This window comes from Meriones unguiculatus, chromosome 8 (assembly GCF_030254825.1).
Source record: "Meriones unguiculatus strain TT.TT164.6M chromosome 8, Bangor_MerUng_6.1, whole genome shotgun sequence".
NCBI lineage: Eukaryota > Metazoa > Chordata > Mammalia > Rodentia > Muridae > Meriones > Meriones unguiculatus.
The window spans coordinates 122,147,937-122,171,222 of record NC_083356.1 but is presented as its reverse complement, the minus strand read 5'-3'; the positions used below and the strand labels follow the sequence as shown (position 1 = coordinate 122,171,222).

General features: G+C 45.6%; 1 protein-coding gene across 1 annotated transcript in view; it reads left to right on the top strand.

Moving 5' to 3' along the window:
• Positions 1-23,286, top strand: part of LOC132655948 (myosin-IIIb-like) — a 44,012-nt gene that overhangs the window by 1,120 nt on the left and 19,606 nt on the right. Inside the window, exons 2-5 of the mRNA XM_060390483.1 lie at positions 11,627-11,810; positions 12,589-12,723; positions 21,157-21,261; positions 21,456-21,555. Of these exons, the coding sequence (XP_060246466.1) occupies positions 11,661-11,810; positions 12,589-12,723; positions 21,157-21,261; positions 21,456-21,555 (490 nt within the window). The 5' untranslated portion in view covers positions 11,627-11,660. The remainder of the gene's footprint in view (positions 1-11,626; positions 11,811-12,588; positions 12,724-21,156; positions 21,262-21,455; positions 21,556-23,286) is intronic.

The window sequence follows — 23,286 nt, the reverse complement described above, 5'->3', positions numbered from 1 at the left end:
ACCGCTGTGGGCAGACTCAGCTGCAGGGCAATGAGAAGCTACTTTTTAGGGACAAGGGGAAAGTGATGACCCTGTTCTGTGGCGAAGCACCTTCATTCACACAGCACAGACGTTGGTTCTTCTGCCTTCCTTTGGGAAGGAAGAGCAGGAGCCCACAGGCAGAAGAAGGTCACTCCATTCTTCTGACTATTGATTTTCCAAGGGCCATTCAACGGTTAATTAGTTTTTCCTAACTACGCTTCTGCATTTAGCTGGGACAGCGGCCCCACTGGGAGATGGGCTGTGCCCCAGCGATATTGGATGAGGAAGGTCACTTTTGATAAGACATTCTTTCATTTCACTCTCATTCTCTACCACAGAGCGAAGGTAAAGGAGGCTTTGTTGGCCTTGTATATGAGTGGCTTAACTTTCGCCTTTGTAACTAAAGTGCTTTTCTGCACTTTAAACTTAGAGTTGTCCCATAGTGGTGGCAAAAAATGCTGTAGGGTTTTCAGTTTTTGTGAATACCACAATCTACACTCATATGCTAATCACAAAGATTAAAACTTTTTTATTATGACAAGTGAAAACTCTGCAAAAGCAAACAGTATCTTCCGGAGGCAGGATAGAAATAGAATAAAAAAAAAAAATTAAGGAGATTCGGGAAGGAAAGAGCATTGTTATCCTGAGATGTGGTTTGCACTCTGATTGGCTGAAAATCCAGATCTTTAATATAACTAATAACACCAAGATTATGGAATAATGTTTATTTTCTTAAGTGTGTCTCAACAGGGATGTTAGAAACAGCGTACTCGCTTGCTTAGGGCCATAAGGTCTGTGCTGTGACCTCAAGTTTAAATGGATTAATAGTCCCCTCCTTCCTAATTATAAAAAAAAAACAGCCCTGGTAAAACCCCTATGCTCTCATTTACGAAAGCAAATTCATCGAGATAAAAAAAAAAAAAAAAAAAAAAGGGGTTGGGGATTTAGCTCAGTGGTAGAGCGCCTGCCCAGCAAGTGCAAGGCCCTGGGTTCGGTCCTCAGCTGTGGAAAAAAAAAAAAAAAGACAAAATAACAGAATAAGAATACTATATATATAAAAAAAAAAAGACAAGTAAACTAGGTTGTGTACCTCTAACTTTAAAAGCTTTTCCTAATCTTCAAACCCTGTTATAAATGCATCCTTCAAACCCTGTCAGGTAGCAAGTGAGCCATGGGTCATGTGCACCCATGAGCTGACGCTCTTGGAAGCTTATTCCCAAGTCTTGGATGTGCAGAGCCTGTCTCTAGAGCCCCCTCTTCGGTCTTAGATGCCTGCACTTCAACCTGAGGTGATATTATCTTGTATCCCTTAATAAACTCATTAGCTTTGTTTCACCCTGATGCAGCCTGAAATTCTTTCTGTGGCATCATGGAAGATCTAGTTTTACTTGAGCCAGGTCGTAAGGGAGGAAATCCTCAGGCTCTGGCCACGATACGGGGCCTTCACTCCCCACTGCTGCTGACCACTGCGTGACCCTCATGTACCCGGCTTTAACAATGACCCCTTGTGGCCAATGCTGTCTCACAAATGCCACGTTTACGTTTCCCCTTTATATTCTTCGTGGTGTTGTGTTATTTTATCCATGGATACTTCAGTGTGTGTTGCTAATGGATACGGAACATCTTTACGAACTTCGGCACAATAGCAGTGATAGCGGGCTGATTCGGATGTGACAAATCCCTATATTGTCAGACTTTATAAGATTTTTACCATTTTGTGTAAACTCATGCTTAATTTTTACATTTGAAATGTATTACAAAGTTGGGCATGTTGGTACCTTCCTGTAATACCAACCTGTGGCAGACAGAGGCTGGAGGATTACAAGTTTAAGGCTAGCTTGGATTAGAATAGGTAAACTTTGTCTCAAAAATGTTTGGGAGGGAGATAAAGAGAGGATACATGATATACATGTATGAAATTGTCAGATGACAAGATTAATAAAAGTTTACTTTAAGCTTTAAATTTTTTAACCCACGAGGTACACTTTTTAATTTTTAATTTTTTTGCAGTGTATTTGTTGAAAGCGTCGGGCGGGAGTCTCTCACCTGTTGTAGCTGCTGAGATTTGCTTGAGGGGCAGCCATGAGCCTGGGCAGCCATGAGCCTCGTCAGCCCTGTGATTGGCAGCCCTGCAGGTTCAGGTTGGACTTTTCTGGTAGTCTGCTTCTTAGGAAGTGGAGATGCTCTTTGTCAGGAGGCAAAACACTTGGCTTGCCTAGTGGGATTCTCCCAAGGAATTGACACAAATCTCTATGGTAGGATGCTGCCAAATTGTCCTGTGGACCAGGCTGGTCTTGAACTCACAGAGCTCCACCTGCCTATGCCTCCCAAGTGTTGGGATTAAAGGCGTGGGCCACCACTCCCTTGCTCATGGCTTGTTCTTTAAAAGCACGTCCTCTGCTGCTTATTGAAACCTACACTCCTAGGAAGTCTTTAGACATTCAATCTTGATGAGATAAAGCACGGTCGTATGCTCCGTTTACAGCCATGCCTGAGATCACTCAGCAGCCAGTGTTCAGCTCGCTCACCCAACCCCATCGACACAGGACCAGCTGGACATGACGTCCTCTGCAAGGGTAGGTGCTTCTGTTTGTTTGGGGCAGTAGCGTTTCCCCTCACTTAGGTTAGTGGGCTCTTAGCCTTGAGAAGATTGGGATACTTCCCCTCCAGCATCCAGTGTTCAGATGTGGGCTAGTCACTGCGCCTGTGAGCCGAGCTCTTGAGATGTTCTGATGTTCTCTCAACATCAGCCTCCTCGCTGCTCTTCTCAGACAGCAGCCATGTCAACAATGCCAATGTGTTTGTTCTTGTCAACAGAATGTTACTGAGAGGCAGCTGACCTCACCAACGGGCCTTTCTCAGAAATAGATCATACAACAAGTCAAATCTTAACTAACAGGAAATTTTAAATAGTTTATTATATTCCAGCTGATCACAGTGGAATAACACTAAAAACCAACAGCCAAAAAACTGAAGGATATACACAATCTCATAGAGATTAAATAGGACACTACCAAATGTACACAAAGAAGTAGACAGAAAGAGTAAAGATCAAGGCAAAAATCAACAAAACAGAAATAGACAATTGAATGCAATACAAAGAATCAATGAAAGAAAGGGAGTCTTGCTTCTTTGAAAAGGTAAACAAGACTGATAAACCCTTAGCTAAACTAAAGAAAAAAAAAGAGAAGACTCAATAAAATCAGAGATGAAAGGGAGTCGTTGGAGCTGGCGAGATGGCTCTGTGCGCAGTGGCACTCACAGGGCGCACAGGAGGCCTGGATTTGAATGGTTGGCATCCGTGTAAAAAGCCAGGTGCGGCTGCACGTGCATATATGAAGACCTGAATTTGGATCCCCAGCCTCCATGTAAAAAGCCAGGCGCGGCTGCTTGTGACTGTAACCCCAGCATTGGGGACAGAGATGGGCAGACCCTGAGAGGTCACTGGACAGCTAACCTAGTTGAACCAGCAAGCTTGTGGTTCAGTGAGGGAGCCTGTCTTGAGGTAATAGTGTGGAAAGTGGTGGAGTGAGACATCCATTATCCGCCCGTGGCCTCCAGCTGTGCACACACACTCTTGTGCATGCCACACCACACACACAAAGGGAGACAGTGTAATGGATGAGCTTTACAAAAACTGTCAGGATGTACTTTACAACCTTATACCCAGTAGAGTAGAAAATGTTTAAAGAAAAAGACCAAATTTCTAGGTGCATACAACCTACCGAAATTAAAATGAACAATTTAAATAGTAATAAGTATAGTAATAAATAATAATTAAACAGTAATACTAGTAATAACATTAATAAAAAAAAATCTAACTGAAGCTAGCCCAGGACAAGACAGATTCATTGCAGAATGCCAGGAGGACTTTAAAGGGCGATTAATACCGAACTATTTCACATACATAAAAAAGGAAGAAATGCTGTCAAGTTATTTTCTATGAATCCACTATTACCCTGATAGCAAACCAGATAAAGATTCAACAACAAATGAGAAAAACTACATGCCAATCTCCCTTATGAGCATAGATTCAAACATTCGCAGTAAATATCTGCATACAAAATTTAAGAACATGTCTAAAATACAATAAAGTATGAGCACGCTGGCTTCATTTCAGAAATTCAGGTTTAATATATACAAAGCACTAAATGTAATATATTACATAAGTGGACTCAAAAACAGAAATCACACGATTATCTCAGCAAATTAAAAAATGTTTTAAAACATTCACTTTACTGTTTTCTGTCTTATGAATGTTTTGCCTGCCTGTATGTCTGTGCACCACTCGAGTTCCTGGTGCCTGTAGAAACCAGATGACCACATCAGATCCCCTGGGACTAGAATTACTGGAGTTACTGGACTTGTGAGCTGCCGTGTGGGGACTTGAAACTGAACTTGGGTTCTCTGGAAGAGCAGCCGGTGCTCTTAACCACTGAGCCATCTCTCCAACCTACCCTCAAAAAGCTCTTTTTGACAAAATCCATGTTAAAATAATGATAAAGGCTCTGAAGATACAAGGAATAAAAAAAGAAAAAAGGATACAAATGACAAACCTATAGTCAATATTATACTAAATGAGAAAAACTGAAAGTATTTCCACTAAAGTTGGGAAGGGAGGCAATGGTGTTTTTCAGTGTTTTGTCTGATGTCTTACGTAGAGCACGAACAGAAAGGAAGGAAATAAAAAAGGTAATAAGTAGAAAAGAAGTCAAATTATTTCTATTTGCAGATAGATGAGTCTCTATAAAAGATTCTAAAGACACTATTGGATCTGATAAGCATGTTCAGCAAAGTGGATATTAAATGACATAAAAACCAGCCACTATCCTATAGACTAGATAAACATGCTGAGGATTAAATCAAGGAAACAGTCACCCTTACAATGGCTTCAAAAGTAAAATAATACCCTGGAATAAACCTAACCAAGGAAGTAAAAGACATCTATAATAAAAACTTTAAACACTGAAGAAGGAATCGAAGAGAACACTAGAAGATGAATGACCTCCTATACGAAAATGGTTCTACTTCCAAAAGCAATATAGAGATTAAATTTAAGCTCAATCAAAATTCCAATGCCATCCTTCACTAAAATCAGAAAAAAAAAAATCTTAAAATTCATATGGAAACACAAAAATCCCTGAATAGCCAAGGAAATTCCAAGCAGAAAGAATACTGGTGGAAATATCACCATACCTGATTCTAAGTTATATCACAGAGCCATAGTAACAAAACCATCCTGGGACTGCCATAAAAGCAGACATCTAGATCAATGAAATAGAATAAGGGACACGAACATAGATCAACGCAGCTATGGCCACCTGATTTTTGACAAAGATGTTGAAAATACACCCCTGAGAAAAGACAGCTTCTTCAACAAGTGGTGCTGGGAAAGCCATTGTCCATGTGGGGAAGAGCGGAAGCAAGTTCCTGTCTCTCACTCTACATGAAAGTCCAAATAGACTAATGATCTTGGAAGACCTGAAGCTCTTAAGTCTTGGAGGAAAAAGCAGTGGGTACAACTCAAAGTAGAGAGAGAAAAGCTTTTTACGTAGGATTGAAATTGCTCAGGAAATACGGGCAACAGTCAGCATACGGGCCCTCATGAAGTTGAAAACTGAGCAAAAGCAGCTTGGAGGAGGAAAGGGCTGTTTCTTCTCACAGGTTACAATCCATCATCAGGGGAAACTGAGGCAGGAACTCAAGGCAGGTGTTCAAAGTAGAAACCATGGAAGAATGATGCTCATTGGCTTTCTCCCAAGCTCATATCGGCTATCTTGCTTACCCAGTCCAGGCCCATTTGCCTAGGGACAGTACCTCCCACAGTGGGCTGTGCTCTCCCAAATCAATTAGCAATGAAGAAAATGAGCCCGCAGGCTATTCTGATGGAGACAATTCTTCAGCTGACCCAGTGTGTCAAGTTGACAACCAAGATTAGCTGTGATACTGCATTTTTATGTAGATAAATGTTGTGTGTACATAGGACATGAGAGTGGACTGGAACAAAGGGGTCTAAGGAGAATTGAGAAGAGGTGACATGCCCAAAGTACAACATATTCATTTGAAAATGCTCTTATGTAACACAGTACTTCGTACAATGAAAATCTTGGAAAATAATAAGCCATACTTGTTTATGTGTGTGTGTGTGTGTGTGTGTGTAAGTGACGTTGTCTCAAATACCAGACATATGGCTCTGCCTAACAGGATTTCATTTAATAGAGGGAAAAAAGGAAGCTGCAGGGGGCTGGTTGTTTTTAATTTCTAAGGTACTGCATTAGTGAAGCCTCTAACTAAATGAATAGCTGTCTCTCTAGACGGAAGCTTAGGTAATGAGAAGTCTGTGTGTTTTGCTGACCTTAGGCTGATGGTCTGTGGACAGATAGAAGAATGCCCATTCTGAGTTGCTGTTTTGAATCACCCTTACTTCCTGGACAGGGATGCCTTTCTGAGGGGAGACCCCTTGCCTTGCTACTGACTTGGCTATTCCTGGCAGAGGAAGGGTTCAGACACCACAGGAATATGGGAGATGTGGGCGAGAGTGTGGTACAGAAGAGGGCTCCATTTGTGGTATTGACTGATATAGTCTCACAAGGCATGTTTATTAATTCTTCACTTGGGAGTAGCTGCTGAGACCCATCAGAGCCCCTGGGGCTTTTGAGAGGCCTGCAAACTTCTCCCATGGATGAGCGTCACTGTCCCCCTCTTCCTAGACAGGCACAGCTCTTGTCTTTGCCTTTCAGTGAGGGGGTCTGGCATAGCCTGAGTTGTTCAGCCTTGAGCTGGAGATCCGGATGCCTCGTCAGGGTATCTTGAACTTCAGAGCATCATCCCTGAACTACCACTGACATTTTCTATGTCATCCCCGAGGGCACATTATACTTTTTGCATTAACCCTGCTGTACCCCCAGCACAGGCAAGCAAGCACATACTACCCCCAACACTAGTCTTCTACCAGAAGCAGTTTTTGGGCTGTCAGAAGGACTGTTCCAGTTGCGTCCCTGAACCAGATCGCTACAGCCTGTTTCAGGGACCAGATAACTATCTCCATTTCAGGACTTTAGGGGCAGCTTGGTTGATGTTTAATCAATTGTCAAAGTGTTTGTAGAACTGCATTGATTTTAAAGAGTGAAGACAGGCATGGTGGTTAGAAATGCCTTGTCCTGTCACTCCGTTATTTAACCTTGTCTGAGAATGCCCAGAAGTACAGGCCAGGGGAACCTGGGTGATCAGCCTCCCCGATCCCCAACTCCATCATTAGCACCTACTGGAAATGCATCACTCTTTGGAAGGGCTGTGCTCGTCTTGGCGGAACCCACTTTGCTCTTTTGAGGAGTACGGGCATTGCGTCTCCTTTGATTGGAGTTATTTTCCTCATAGAACTTTTTAATACTAGGAACGGTAGGTCAGTAAGAAAGATTCCTTGTCAGCTGTCTGATCCCATTCTGTTTGTGGAACAAAGGTCACAGGACTGTATCGAGGCAGGCTTGGATTGACATATCTGTGTTGCTTTTAAACAGCTGGGTCACCAATCTGGGCTTCAATTTCTTCTGTAAAATGGGATGCATTTGTTCACAAAGGCTGCAGCAACAAAGGACCACAGACTGAGTGGTTCAAACAAGGGAGCTTAGTTTGACCATGTGCTGGTGCTCTGGAAGTTGGGTCGAGGTGTGGACAGAGTCGGGTTCTTTCCTGGATAGGTGTGGATGCCTTGCAGTGTCTTCAAGTGTCTGAGCCTTAGTCCCCCTGTTCTTATACAGACACAAGTCATAATGCATTCACCACATCCCCGTATGCTCTCGTGTCCCCTTAATTACCTGTGTAAAGGGTTTGCCTCCCAGTACGGTCATGTCCTGAGTGAGGTACTGAGTGTTCAGACTTCAAAATGTTGGAGAGTGTGCCACAGTTCAGCTCTTGTGGCTGGCGGGTGGTGAGGTCCACAGGTGGTTTTCTGCCAGTGCTCTGATCATGAATGCCCATGCCCTCGGAAGGCTCCAGAAGCTGGTGTGACAAAAGTGCTTGCTCTGAGATCTTTCCCAAGCTGCAGAGCTTTTGGTAATGAGACAGAGGCAGTCCCAGTAACACGGCTGGTCACCCCCCTAAATCTCCCTCAGAGGGCATAGTCAAGCACTTGGGTTCCTGCCCTTTTCAGCCTGAGCTTCAAAGCTTCTCTTCAGCTTCTACCTCAGTGCCACCAGTGGATCTGATGGTCTCCATGGCCCTCTCCTCTTGTAAGGTAAGCCCAGTGGAGACTACCACATTAAAGCCAAAAAGAAAGTTGCTATTGCTTCATAGGGAACTTGTCCAAATCACTCAGCCCTGAACCCTGTAGCTCATTGTCTTTGATGCACAAAAACCACATCCTGGTTGTCACACCTCAGTTAGCAAGAAGCAGACCTAGAGAAGCCAAAAAACAAACAAACGAGCTTGGTACATTTCCGAACCTTCCTGGAACTCTGGACTAGGTTGTTGATAAATCAGGCCTTTGTTACTACTTTGGCAGGTGTTGGGGTGTACGTGCTGGGTTTTAAGGTCAGGGTGTTGCCTCTGACATGGGTTGTGCTAACATCCGGGGACCTGTTCCATTCCTGCTGCCACATTCTCTGACAGCATTGTCCAAACCTGGAATTCTATTCATGTCCAAAATTAATAACCGATCAGAGCAAAACTCATTTGGTTTGTGGGTCAAAAGTAAAATAAAACAAAATGGGAAGTGCCTTCTAAACGTCCTTGGGTCTGAGGCAGATCTCGCTGTGTTGATCTCGCTGTGCTCCCTGAGCAAGTGCTCCCTATGCTCAGTGTACTCCGTCATCTTCCACTCCCAGCAGCAGTTCTGTGAGTGGAGTGAGAACATGACTTGGGGGCAGCTACTGCCACTCTGTGATTCGAATGGAGAGTCTGAGGCAAAGAGCCACGGCCCTGGCTGAATGTCCTGCTGGCCAGGGGAGCGGCAGGATAGCTCTGCCAGTTTGACCAGAGGGCTGATGAGTCCAGAGCTGAGCCCAGATGCCGGTGTTCCTGCTGATGGGGAACAGGGGTCATTGTGACAATGGAAACGCCATGTACTAGGACCCAGTACAACCGTTTACCTGTGACGCCAATACTGAGTGACAACCTGTCAGGATCTTGAACCACCTGGGAGACAAATCCCCAGTCATGTCTGTGAGAGTTTCTAGATCAGGTTAATTGAAGGGGGAAGATGACACTCTAAATGTAGATGACAATGTGGTCTGATGCCTCTTTCCTCTTCCCCCAGCCTGTCTGGCTGAGCCCAGCTTGTCCTCTTTCTCTCATGGAAGCTCAGCTTCAGAACACAGTCGGGGGCAGGAGGCTTGAATGTGGGGTGTCCTCCCTACTTGGTCACCAGCTGGTGGTGCTGTTTGGAGGAGCCCACTCTGACCCTACCCCTAGCCCAAGTCATCTGGGCCCTCTCTGCTACGGGCAATGTGGCCAGGTGCCGTATGTGCACCCCCACAGAGCTGGTCCTGACCCCCCTTCTCTGCCACAGTGGATTGTTTCACCCCAACCACACGCCTCTCTCCTGTTTCTCAGATATTTGTCACGGTGACAGGAACAGCAACGCGGTCTTGGAAGCAAAGAGCAGTGAGTGATATCACAGCTCCTTTGATAACTAATTCTCCCTTAGTCTCCCGATGACAGCAGGGAAATCTGTGCCAGCTGTTAATTGCGCCCCATCCCTGCGAGAGTCCCGGTTTGACGACCAATCACTGTTATCCTGGAGCCAGGGGCAGCAGTACCGGGCTGGACTTGAATAACCCTCTTTCTTCTACTATAGTCGGTTCACTTTGATATGTAGTGAATGATACTGTTTTCCAAATCTGGGGAAATGCTGTCTTTTAAAGATGTCCAAGTGGGAAGAGGGAGTAATTTGGAAGCACTTATAACCAAGGGCACAGAAGGTGTAGAGATGCCACAAATGCTGCGAATTTGTAGTGAGGAAGCCTGGTTTTGAGAGGTACTGGGTGAGAGGAGAGCTTGCAACTCCTCAGGACCTTGAAAGCAGCGCTCAAAGGCTGGACTTGCTCAACCAGCTGAACCACTGGCTTGGCTGGGTTCTCACAGTCACATGGGAGAACAAGATTTGGTTTTGTGAGAGGTTCTTCTTCTTCTTCTTCTTCTCCTCCTCCTCCTCCTCCTCCTCCTCCTCCTCCTCCTCCTCCTCCTCCTCCTTCTTCTTCTTCTTCTTTTCCTCCTCCTTCATGTTTTTTTGCATTAGTTATTCTCATTGCTACGACAAAAGTTTCTGAGGATGGAAGGACTGGCTTTGGGTCAGGATTTAAGCTGGAATTCAGTCCTCCGTGAGGCAGCAAGCACATTGCATCCACAATGAGGAAGCTGAGAGAGATGAACTGCTGTGAAGCCCCCTTTCTCCACTGTCTTCAGTTCAGGACCTCAGCCCCTCGGATGTTGCTACTCACAGTTAGGATGAGTCTTCCTGCCCAGTTAAACTTTCCTAGAAACCCCCCACAGACATACCTGGAGACACGTTTCCATGGTGATTCCAAACCTTACTGGATCAACTATCACAGGTATATGTGTGATGCACACAACACACACACACACACACACACACACACACACACACACACACACACACACAGGGTGGGGTGCTGGCCTGGAACTCAGTCCTTCTCCCCCAGGCTCCTGAGTGCTAGAATATAGGAGTGTGATACTGTGCTCAGCTTTAATGTGTTTGAAATGTTCCCAATTAGGCAGGGCAAAAGGGGAAAAAAATACATTCTTGTGCTTTCTTTGGGAGAATTATCTAGAAAGGAGTTCTAAATGCAAAGTGGAATAGGCAGCACGAGGCTGAAGTTTAGGGATGGGTATTTGGTGTCGTGGCTCTTGCTGGTGTAACCTGGGTTCCTTTTGTAGTGTGTACAAACAAGCCTAGGCTGATTCAGTCCTCCCAGCCTGAGGTCACCTGATCCAGAGTGGGCTTTCTTACTGCCTCAGTTGTGGGTTTTGCCTTGCTGAAGTTGAACTCCGCAAATCTCTGTCCTTGAACCAAGAGTGAACCTGCAGCTCCAGTCAGCACCTTCCCGTGACTTGCATGTGAGGTGATTGCTGCGTGGATGGGGCACGGCCTTGGCTCCTCTTTAAGAGCCCTGCGGCTGCTCAGTGGGTCCTGTGCACAGACCAGCACCTGTGCTCAGAGTGTGGCGATTCATTTCCAGTGCGCATCCGGGAACCCTGGTCATGTTTGCTGTTGGTGAAGACAGGCATTTAGACTTGGGGACTCTCAGCTATTTTCCTTGGCAGCAGCTCTCTCTCTCTCTCTCTCTCACCATTTACCACCACAGCTGCTCAGACACGGCCAGTGCCTCCCTCCTAAGACCTTCCCTTCTTCCTGCAGTGCCTACATTCTGTTTTTAGGATGGGTTAGAGTCCCGCTGCTTTGCCTCTCCATCTTCTATTCCCGCTCTGCCGACAGATGCTTTGAATTCGTTCCCTTTATTGAAAATGGGGGGGAGGACACAAGAAAGAAGCAACAAGGCCACCGATTAAGAAATGACTCGCTTCCGTTTCAGGAACCCTATTACCGTTCATCCAGCGCCACACTGCTCATGGTACAATTTCTCAACAGGAAACACCTGTATGGATTATTTCACTCTAGCCCCATGATGCTTGGACTGGAGTCCCTCCCAGACCCCATGGACACCTGGGAGATTATAGAGACCATTGGCAAAGGCACGTATGGCAAGGTCTACAAGGTAGCCAACAAGAGAGATGGGAGTCTGGCCGCAGTGAAGGTTCTGGACCCCGTCAGTGTGAGTAAAGGAGGGGACCGTAATGATCGTCTAGTGTCTCGGACACACTGGCCCTGTGACTTCTTTTCCTGATCTTAGTGATAATTTTCATGAACGCTGGCAGGAAATCTCGAAACGAATCCTGGTTTGTCAGCGCCTCTGAAGGAAAGGACTTGGCATGGAGTTAAAACTTTCCTGGATTTTGGTTTCTTGCCTGTTTTGTCACAGTTTTGGCTTTAGCACCTTGGGCTTTTAAAAATTATTCTTTTGGAAAAATGCTATACTTCACTCCCTGTCCTTTCTGTAAGTTACAAAATGAACCAGCCTCTTGACAGTCAATCATCTGTGGTGACATTTTATTTCAAAGCACCAAGGTTACCATACTCTGCTCTGGTCTGCACAGTGAAGTTGTATCTTTGAAAATTCAGACATTTTTTTTTTCAATAAAAAGACATAATAATAACACGGTTAAGAAAAAAGTATTGTAAAGAAATGTTACTGATTATAATGACTAAAAGGTTGGCATTGGGATCAAAATAGCTGCTCATGGGTGTTCTGAATATATGACAATGATGGCTTTAATATAGAGTTCAGTGTGGTGGCACATACTTGTAATTCCAGCCCTTGGGAGGTGCAGGCCTTGGGGGATTTGGGGTTGGAGGTCAGCATGGGGTACACAGTGAGATCTTCTTTCAAAAAAACCCTCAAAACCTCAATTAATAAATCAATGCGCTATCTGTACCTTTCCTTACGTGCCAGTCTCAATCAAGCTTGTCTTTTTCTTTTTCAACCTGTTTAGGATATGGACGAGGAGATCGAGGCTGAGTACAACATCCTGCAGTTCCTCCCCAGTCATCCCAATGTCGTAAAGTTCTATGGAATGTTTTACAGAGCCGACCGCTGTGTGGGAGGGCAGCTGTGGCTGGTCCTGGAGGTAGGCGCTGCGGCTGGGTGGGTGCAGCTGGAGGAGCTGACTCCTCCTTAGTGTGGGATACGCGAACAGGTGTGTGAAGGAGGTTTCCTGTTTCTCTGCTTCAAAACCCCCTGATCTCTTTCCTTCCACCATGGAGTGACTCTAGGAATCCAGTTGGGAAAATGCTATTGTGTTCTATAAACTGGAAATGCGTCACAGAACTCATGCTCCAGCTTAGCTGCCCCTCCCCTTTTGGTTTTTGAACTCTGCCCACGACACAGTTGCCCCGTGCCACTGGTATTCACCTGCCCGAGTTTGAGGGCTTCTGAAAACCCGAGTCTGAGAGTGGTGTGTGGAAGGTTTACTAGAGAATCCTGGCAAGAGATTAGCTGAGAGGAAAGCGAGGAAGGCACTGGGGCAGGGAGAAGTTAAACAGCACTCATATTGTAATCAGAGCCTTGGCTGGTTCTCCAAGGAGATGGCCGTCCAGGAGCCTGTTCATAGTTGTCCTCAGCTGTGCCTCTGCCGGACAGAGAGAGTGACTCCAGGTGGGCAGCCTCCTGTAGCTGGGGGCACTCCCTAGTGAGAGGTGCCTGGGATTAAGGAGACAGTAGACTTTCCCAGCAGCCTCTGCTCTGCAGAGGGGCTCCAAAGAGAACACAATGTGTGTACAAATGTTCCATTTTCTCTCCTTTATTAATGGGAATGAGTGCTATCTGGGTGTGGAAGACTGAGTCCCCTAAGTTATACTCCCCGTGAGACCGAAGATAACAAAGACAGTAGGACCAGTCATTTGCTTCATTCTCACTGGGCCCACCCTGATTTGTCTTGGGCCCAGGCCCTCTGGACCAGCTCTCACCTCCCAGCCCATGGTCATCAGAATGACACACACACACACACACACACACACACACGCACACACACACACGGCAAGGACACGTGCGGACACCTTAAGAAAGAAGGCCACGAGCCACCCTCCCTTCACTGACTGGTGCCTCTTGCTCCAGTCTTCCTGGATCTGGGAAAGCCTGAGAATGGAATGGTATAAACTGGCTGCCATGGCAACCGTGGATGGAGAATTCATTATTATATCCAATGTGATAATCTACAAGGAAGCTAGTCCCAATATTTCTGGCACATTAGCTGCCTTCCTCACAGTCTAGCAATGGAAGGGGTTTTGGTTTTTATGAATCATCTTTGAGATTTTAGTTGGTATGTTAAATCATATATACATTTTCCTATCATCTTTTGGGTTTATTTACCAGCTCTACCATACCCTTCACCCTGAAAATGTTAGGGTTTTCTGTTGCCGCAAAGCTGTGTGACACTGATTCTTTGTTCAGGAATGGCGCTGTTTCTGGAGTCTCTGCTATTCATCTGCAGCTAAGAGCTCTGTTCTTCCTTGTGACTTCGTCATGAAAATACAGTAACCAAGACATTTCCGTTTTTACTCATTTCCTTCTCTGCACACCCCGCCCCACCCCCACCCAACCCTAAACATCTCTGTGTTCCGACGAAGGGCGCTGAAACCTTCAGGAATTCTCCAAGTCTTGTCAAGGGTCTGCTCCTCGCGCTGCAGGCAAGCAGGAGGCTGCTCATCCCAAAGGTGCTTATGAGCCAAGGCTCTTCCTGATGAGGTGAGATGGCAGACACAGCACCTCAGGTGTATCCAAGGCAACGAAGGAAGCTGTGAATAATGAGGCCATGCCCTGAGCTTCGTGCTGGTGCTCCCTGCCCAAACACCCTCTTGCTTTTCCCGGTCAGCCAGGGCAGGTAACAGCGACACCGAGTGACTTATCCCTCAGCGTTCGATGTGCTGTCACTTATGATCTGGATGGCAGTTTTGCCAAAGCTGGTAGCGTGGAATGCTCTCTCCTGTGTCCCAGCATGGACCATCTATAGCAGGCTGCTGGATAGCTGGATGTGTCCAGTGCCTCCACAAGTCTCACAGAAACACAAGGATTGCTGGACTTCTGACAGGGGCAGAAGTCCCCAGTTTCCTTCAGTTTTAGTCTCTTGGAATCCACGGATAGCCACAGGGCAGAGAGGGGAGTGACATGCTCCCATGACCAGTCTACAGGACTGGTCAGCTTTGCATCACTATAACAAAATGTCTGAGACAAATCAACTTTAGAAGGAGACACCTCTTTTGGTTCATGGTTAGAGGGGTTTCACTCCTGTGATCAGTTGGCTTTTGGGTCGGGGAAGAGATAGTGTACCTCATGATGGTCACAAACTGAAGAGGAAGTAGTTCACCTCATGGTGGCTTGGAGGCAAAAGAAAGACCAGCGTCCCAACATCTCCATCAAAGGCAGAGCTCCAATGGCTTAACTTCCTCCCACTGGGCCTTGCCCACCAAAAGGGCCACTGCCCCCCAATAGCACCATGTGATGGCAGTCAGGGTCTTTGGAGACCCTGACTGGGACGGTAGCGCTCCTGCCTACTCACACAGCAGGATGACGGCTGGCCACAGGGTACCCCATGCTTCTGCTCCACCTGTGGCTAGCTCTGCTTTGGGAGACTCGCAATAAAATGACAATGCGTTTACTGTTGTCCTCCTCATCCATTACAGTGAGATTAAACTTCTATTGCCTTTGCTCTTCTCCTGCTGGATGCCAGGGAGGAGCTATTTCGTGGAGTAATTTTAGAGGGTAGAAAAAGGTTATTAATAAGCTCCTCAAATCACTGCAACTATGAAAACAAAAGCAAATGAAAATGTCATCTCTGAAATTCATTGCCAATTTGTTAGTTGAAAGCAAACAAAACTCCCTTCGCGGTAAACACCTTCTGCATTTGGAGGGCATGGACCGGTACACTGGCGTGTGATGTGTTGGGCAGCGTGCATTTGTCTTAAGTATTAAATTAATTCATCCCTGAGTCCCATTTTGTCTTACCCAAGTAAGATGTGATAAGAAATTAGACCACTGAGAGCAGCGCAGTAGTCAGAAATGGCATCTAATATGTACTAAGGCATGCTAAGGCATGCTTTCTTTTTCTTTTCTTTTTTCTTTTTTTTTTTTTTTTTTTCCTTTTAGGACAAAACCTTGACAGGTAGACAGACTAATCATTTCAGCATGAATCAAATGCTCAGCTTTTGAAAAATCGTTTAGAGTACCATGAAAAGGCTGTAAAGAAAAAAAATTTAAAGTTAAGGGGAAAAATATCCAAGTAAAAGAAAGCAAAAACTCTGCCTTTAAATTAAGTAAAATAATTGGCTTTAAAAATAATCTCTTCCCCTACCCTGCCTAGAGATCAAAGGGTGAGCTCAGAATCTGCAGAGCCAGACAGATGAAGAAGAAAGGGGTGAGGAAGGAGACAAGGCTGGGAGAACATATACTCTACCAAGCTTTTATTCAGGCCCTAGAAGTCCAGTCCAGTCCCAGATGTCACCGGAAGTGTTGAGCAGCAAGCCACGTGCACCCATTAACACTTCGGCTTGAGTTAGGTTCACCAAGTCGAGGACAGAGGTCTGAGCAGGATACTGACGGGGAAGAAGGGTTGGTAGGATGTCACGTGTTCTAAACTCGGCACTCCGTGCCTGCTCTGGAGAATCTAGATCACAGTGAAGGAGGACTCCGCCCTTCCGGCAGGAGGAGGGAGGAGCTTTGAAAAGCAGAGCAGCGCTGCTGCAGGCTCAGGAGGTCTGTGTTCAGCACAGGAGAACGTAAGAAACAGCTGGTTGGAGTACTCTGGCCCAGGGAAGACTGAGGGGAAGCTGAAGCCTCCAGTCCAAACACCTCTCTAGGGCTGAGCACCTCCCTGCTGGAAATGGAGCTCCTGGGATGTGGTTTTCATTTGCATAGTTGCAAGTCTAACCTGGCGTTCAGTAAAATCAAGATTATCTGTCCCAACTCGAGTGACAAACTGAGCTGTTTTCAACTACTGAGAGGCAGGCAGACATGCTTCTTCCGATGGCATCTCCTCCAGTAACTTCGGCTCTTCATGCGTTTGTAGAACCTCAGACCCTTGAAAGACCTTGACACCCTACTGATCGCAAGGCACTGCAAAGAACTCCTCCTTAGTTCTGCCATCTCACTGAGTCAAACAAACACCCTGGTACAGGAGATCCTTGACAGCTGGAGCTGAGGCTAGAACAAAGGTCTGGCGACTGTGCTGCCTGAACCGTTCCTTAATAACAGAGGAAAGCTGATGCCTTTGTTGAGCAAGGAACATTTTGCTGCTTGAAGTTATGATCTGTCCTGACGCACACGCTGTGATTGAGTCGATATTCAGTGATGTTTTGAAAATGAGATGTGAAATGTAAATGACTTTTCTTTTTCTGTTTTTCTTAGTTTGTAGCAAAATGCTCATTAAATTCTATGTGCACCCAGCCATCTCATTTCCTAAAAGCTGAGGGCGTAGGGAGGAGCTGTGGGCTGGAGACACACCTCAGTGGTTGAATCTGATGGCTGGCAGAGCATTCGGGAAGGATGGGCTTTTGTGCCAACCCTCATGGTTGAGGCAGGGGACTAGGGTAACAACTCTAAGGGGATTATTTTATTGGATGGATTTGAATATACTTTCTCGTTTTATTTATAAAAGGCTCTGCCCATTTCACTCAACATTGGCTCTCGCCAGTGTACAGCTGCTTTCCCCTTTCGTAGCTAAAGTTACCACAGTCTTTTAAAACCTTGCTAGTGGCTTTATCAGGGATACAAGACAGCTTCCTCTGAGGCAGCCTGAACAGTTTAATTACGTTTCTGTGAATTCTGGAAAGTCAAACAACTCTTAACTGGCATTTACTGAACAAAAGATGCTGGCTGAGTAAGACCTCTTTGTGTTTCATTTTGTTTTTCTGAATTCACAGCTGACTTTCGATCCTACTTTTTCTCCCTTCCTACGTTCTGAAGTGATGAAGAAAGGTTCCAAGTTTGCTCCCTAAGTCAAACGTGCTGAAGAGGCCCATGTCACACAATCTGCCATACTCAGAGGAGAGAAGGGAAGATTAGACTACAAGTCCTCAGGGGGAAATTTCTAGCATTGAATTAGCTTGGGCCGACACCGAGCGTTTAAATGTCCTCGTGGTAGGAGTTCAGCATTCCCCTCCAAAAGGAAGCATGCCTGTCCCTGGGAGTGGAGCCCAGCTGGGGAGTGGTCCTGATGGATCTGTTGTTAGGCTCTGCATCTGGAGGAGCAGAGAACCACGCTTTTTTTCATCTCCCCGTATCCGTAGACTGCATCTTCACCTTCCACATTGAGGTGCTGAGAAACCCACTTTGATTCTGTCTCATAAGCAGCTCACGACTTGGCTTTGGGCCCTGTCTCCCTTGGTTGCTGTTCTTTCTATGGTGTACGTGTGAGCATCGGTCAATGTGTGTGCATGTGTGTGTACCTATGTTTGCAAGGTAAACATCAATATTATTTCTCAGTAGCTCTCCATCTTATCCTTTTAAACAGGACCCCTCACTGAACCCATTGCTCACCAGTTCAGGAAGATTGTCTGGCCAGAAAGCTCTAGGGATCCTCCTGCCTCTCCTCTCCCCAGTGCTGGGCTCACAGATATGCACTGACACCTAGCTGTCTCTGTGGGTGGTGGGAACCTGGGCCTAGGCCCTCGCGCTTGCAGGATGAGAACTCTGCCAACGGTGCTGGATAGTTTTATGCCAGCCTGACACAGCTAGAGTGAACAGAGAGATGGGAGACTCAGCGGAGAAAATACCTCTATAAGATCAGGCTGTAGAGATGCCTGTGGGGAATTTCTTAATCAGTGATGGGTGGGGGCGGGCCCAACCAACTGTGGGTGGGGCCACCCCTGGGCTGGGAGGTCCTGGGTTCTGTAAGAAAGCAGGCTGAGCAAGCAAGCCACGAGGAGCAAGCCAACAAGTAGCATTTCTCCATGGCCTCTGTGTTGGTTCCTGCCTCCAGGTTCCTGCCCTGTTTGAGTCCCTGTCCTGACTTTCCTCAGTGATGAACAGTGATCTGAAGTGTGAGCCAAATAAGCCCTTTTCCTTCCCACGTTGCTTTGCTTATGGAGTTTCATCACAGCAATAGTAACCCTGACTAAGGCACCAACTGAGTTGTCTTTCAGCCTTCCCCCGAGGATGTTTTCAAAGTTCCCAATGGGTAGCCTGTGTCTGACGCTGCTGTCCTCAGTTCATCATTTGCCAGTCTGCTGCCACAATTATCTTTCCAGAATGTAGGCCTCCACCCTGAGACCTCCTCGATAGCCACTCATGTGCCTTACGTCATGATGCCACAGTACTGAACTAGACATAGTATAGCATGATAACGCTCATTCTGTTTTACCTCCCACCTCCCTCTATTCCAAGAGCAGCAGCGTGGATAAAATTCCTTCAAGCTCCCCCTCTTTGCACAGGCTTTCTCCAGCTCCTTTGCCCAAGATGCTCTTCCATGTCCTGCTCCAAACCCATTCGTCGTTCAGACTTGTGTCTGAAATGCTGTCTCCTATCCCCTCTCATCCTCCCTCAATAGGGTTCTCCCTCCTGCCTGAACGTTCATGTCATCTTACGATTGACAGGTGACAAGCAGTCTAATTGCAGCCATGGGAGGAAAAAAGTGAACACCGGATGTTATTTGTCTTTTCACACAGCTAGAAACCAGAGTTTGGAGCCCTTTGGATGTCTGTCACTGTGACAAAATACCTGACACAATTCACTTATGAAGAGAAAATGCTAGCTTACAGTTTGAGAGGTCCCAGTCTGTGGCTAGGAAGACCTCTAGTTTGGAGCCTCTGGTGGGAGTGGCGGCGGCAATGGGACTCTGGCAGAACAAACTTCTAGTGGCCAGGACCACTCATGTGATGGGGAGTATGCCCCAAGGACCTAAGACTTCCCACAGGGTCGTCCTTCTTCCAAAAGGCCCATAGCATCTCCTAATAGTGCCACCCTGGAGACCAGCACTTTAATGGATGAAGCTTTTGGGGACACTCAACATCTAACCTATAGGAAGCTAGAATGTTGAAATACAGCAATTGGGACGTGAAAGCCAATGGGGTTGAGTGGTCAGTCCAACTTGCTATTTTCAGACTGCTGGCCTAGAGGTCACTTAATATAGTATCAAACCCAAAGGTTTTCATAGTCTTCAAACACTTCATTGCTTCCAGGTTCCCTACAGAGAATCTCCTCATAATAATTTAGTGCTAATTTTAAGGATTTCATGTTTTCCTATTAGGGTTTTAGTCACACCCTTATGAACAACTTAAATGCTAAAAGCTCGGGCATTTTGTTCCTAGCTCTTTGAATGTTACTGTACAAGGATCTACAAACACATATCAGATAGAAGCACATGCTCAGCCTTCATCAGATGCTGCAGCTGTTCATAACTAGAGTGGACTAGCTCCTAGGATGTTGTTGTCTCTGTTAGTGTAGCCGCTGATCTGTGCTTCCTCTGGCTTCGTTATGTAAGCAAGCCAGTCCACTCCAGGGGAGCACCCCCCCCCACACACACTCACTAGTTTACTCTTTTTTCAGACTAAGCACCACAGGGAGCACAAAGCACAAAGCACAAGTCTCTAAAGTAGGGTTTTTACATAAGCTCAAGGATGGCTGCTGGCATCTGAGGATAGCTCTGAATTTGCTCCCCGGAAAAAAAATTGCAAGATGTGTGTACCCCATGCCGTCCATAGATGCTCTGTTTTAAGGTGGCTTGTAGCAAACCCATACTGAATTCTGCAATTAGTATAGTTTATCTCTGGGGAAAAAAACAAAACAAAACTCTAAATTACTGGGACAGTAAGACTTTGCCTACTCTATGTACTCACACTTTGACATATACACTATAAGATAATGGACAGTGTGCAGGCAAAAATCTTAGGATGTCTTAAATTATGGACAGGGAAAGAGGGAGGGAAGGAGTGAGGCAGGAGAAAGAGAGAGAGGGAGGGAGAGAAGGGTGGGTAGCTAAAGTCTCCTAAAGCCTCAGGTTGAACCAGAGAAAGCGAAGCACACCACAGATCTGACAAACACTGACACCCTTAGAAGAGTTACTGGTCAAGCCCCAGATGCCTGCTGCCAGCAGGGAGGCAGGAGGGTTTGAAATCACTGAAATTTGTCTCTTGTCTGGCATCAAGGGCATTCATCTTGCCTTCTCAGTTTTCTGTTCATCCTCAAAAATGCACTTTTTAAAAGACAATAGTCACAAAAAGTGAAAGGTATCCAGTAAGTTACTATGGTGACAGATATGCCTTTTCCTTCAAATTTTTAAGTAATAACTTGTGATTTTGTATTTGGCTTGGCAAATTAAAAAGTCATCTTTAGGTATAAGCTTATTCACTCATAAGTCATTACTCTGAATAAAGGATACACATACACAAAGAACCTGATTTGGCTGGCTTATAGAAACTTGCAATCTAATTATTTTAGTCTGGAATTTTGTGATCTGCAAACTTACCACACTGTCAGTAATCAGTAATTTTTTTTTTCTTCTAAGCGTATTTGTCTTTTCTTTTCGTTTGGGTTCTCTGGCTCCCTCTCTGTCCCGGACCTCCTCTCCCAGCTGTGTAACGGGGGCTCTGTCACTGAGCTTGTCAAGGGCCTCCTAAGGTGTGGCCAGCGGCTGGATGAAGCTGTGATCTCCTACATTCTGTACGGAGCCCTCTTGGTAAGGATGTCCATGGTGTGGGGGACAGTGTGTGCACTGCTTGGCTCCTTACTGCACATTAGCAATGGGAATTTGACCTCGGGATGGTATAGAGCCTACTCTGGACTTTGAATAGACCGTTGGGTTCATTTGCTGACAGCTGAGATTTCCCTCTCTTGTCTCCCTGTCCTCGGTGGCACTGGGACACCACACAGGGCCTTCAGCATTTGCACCATCACCGAATTATCCACCGGGATGTGAAGGGGAGTAACATTCTTCTGACGACAGAAGGAGGAGTTAAGCTCGTTGACTTTGGTAATGACTGTGTCATTTGTTTTCTCGGTTGTGTGCAGTTTTAGCCAAAGGGGACAATTTATTGCAATCTCTGAAGAGTGGGGCCTCTTCTGCAGCACCACAGGCTCGGGGACTTTCCAGGCAAATGGGTCCGAGTGTAGGGGGCTTCCCAGATGGATCACCCTTGGAGAAGCTTTTTTCTAATTATTTTCAGCTTTCGGAGCAATTTTGTTAAAAGCTAGAAAAGAAAAGTTTTGCAAAAGAAAAACCTAACAGAAAAATTATATTTTGGCTTTCTTTGTTTGTTTGTCTTTTCCTTTCCGTGAAAGTTTCCCACCTCAGGGCAATTGTCTGCAATTTACATTTTTCATCTCTCTTTTGCATATGAAAAGAGAAAACAGTTTGGTTTTTCAAATGACTCTCTCTAGCCTTGGGCATACTTCTCTGCAGTGCACAGAAGGCAAACTGGCCCTCTGAGCCGGGAGACGTGAAATTCTAACTAATGCTTCAACACATGCACAGGGGGCTGCTTGACCTAGAAACATTAACAGGAAATGCAGACAGGATCCCCTGAGGCCAGAGAATACCGACTCTTCTCCCAACATTCTGTTTTGATAGTCCTAAACCAACAAGCCATTTAGTTTTCCTCTTTTTTTTTTTTTTTTTTTTGGCATATGGAATGGTTTACTTTGCTAAATAAGTTCAAAGTTAGTTAGTACTTCTGGGTTATTGTTACAAATAATGAGAAACCATTTAAAACACTCCAAAATGTTACCAGCATCACCATAGTAAAAATAAGACAGTGGTTTTTAATACTTGTTTTTGTTTTTTTTTTTTATTGGTAAGAAATAACTTGGTATAGGATGTGTCAGCAAATTATTTGTGAAGGAGTTATTTAAGAATAGATGAAGTTGGGGCTAGAGAGATGGCTCAGTAATTTAGAGCATCTGTTGCTGCCAGAGCCTCTCTGGAGGCTCACAGCTGTTTGTAACTTCAGTTCCAGAGGGCATGGCACTTTCTTCTGGCCTATTCATTCTCCTGCATGCCTGTGGTACACATACATACATACAAAACATTGATACACATAAAATAAAAGTATAAATTTTAAAAATGGAGTTTCTTTAGGTATGTTGGCCTGTATTTTAAGAGGCCAACCAAGAAAAAAGGTAGAGGAAACCTTGTCCAAGGCTCTGCTCCTCTGTCAATAGAAGGAATGACAGACTTGTAGCCATGTGCTGTAGAGGCAATGTATTTTCCACATGGCCCTGAGGGCATTTAGTATGCCAGAAGGGAAACAGCCTAGACGGGTGAGGATAGGACTTAAGACCAATTTGTCTAGGTGTCAGCTTTGTAAGCTTCTAGAGAGAAAATGTTCTTAATCTTTCCAGTACAAAGTGCCTGGACATCCAATTGCTGTAAAAGAAATTTCTAGAAATTAAAAGCAGAAAGGTGTAATTGTTTGTTACTGTGTTGTTATGGAGGATGTGGCAGAGTGGGAATTATCTGTGGCACTGTGACCTGCGGATAGTCCCAGCTACTGGGAAGGCTGAAGTGAGGGACTCATTTGAGTCTGGGAGTTTGAGACCAGCCTGGACAACTCAGCAGAGACCTTGTGGGTGCTGGGCGATGACTCCAGGTGGCTTCCAGGCTCTATGAGAAAGAGAATGCAAATGGCGAACCCAGGAACCAACCCAGGGTTTTCTGCACATCTTGAAGGCTCCATAGTCTCTAGCTGTGCCCATTGCTAAGCAG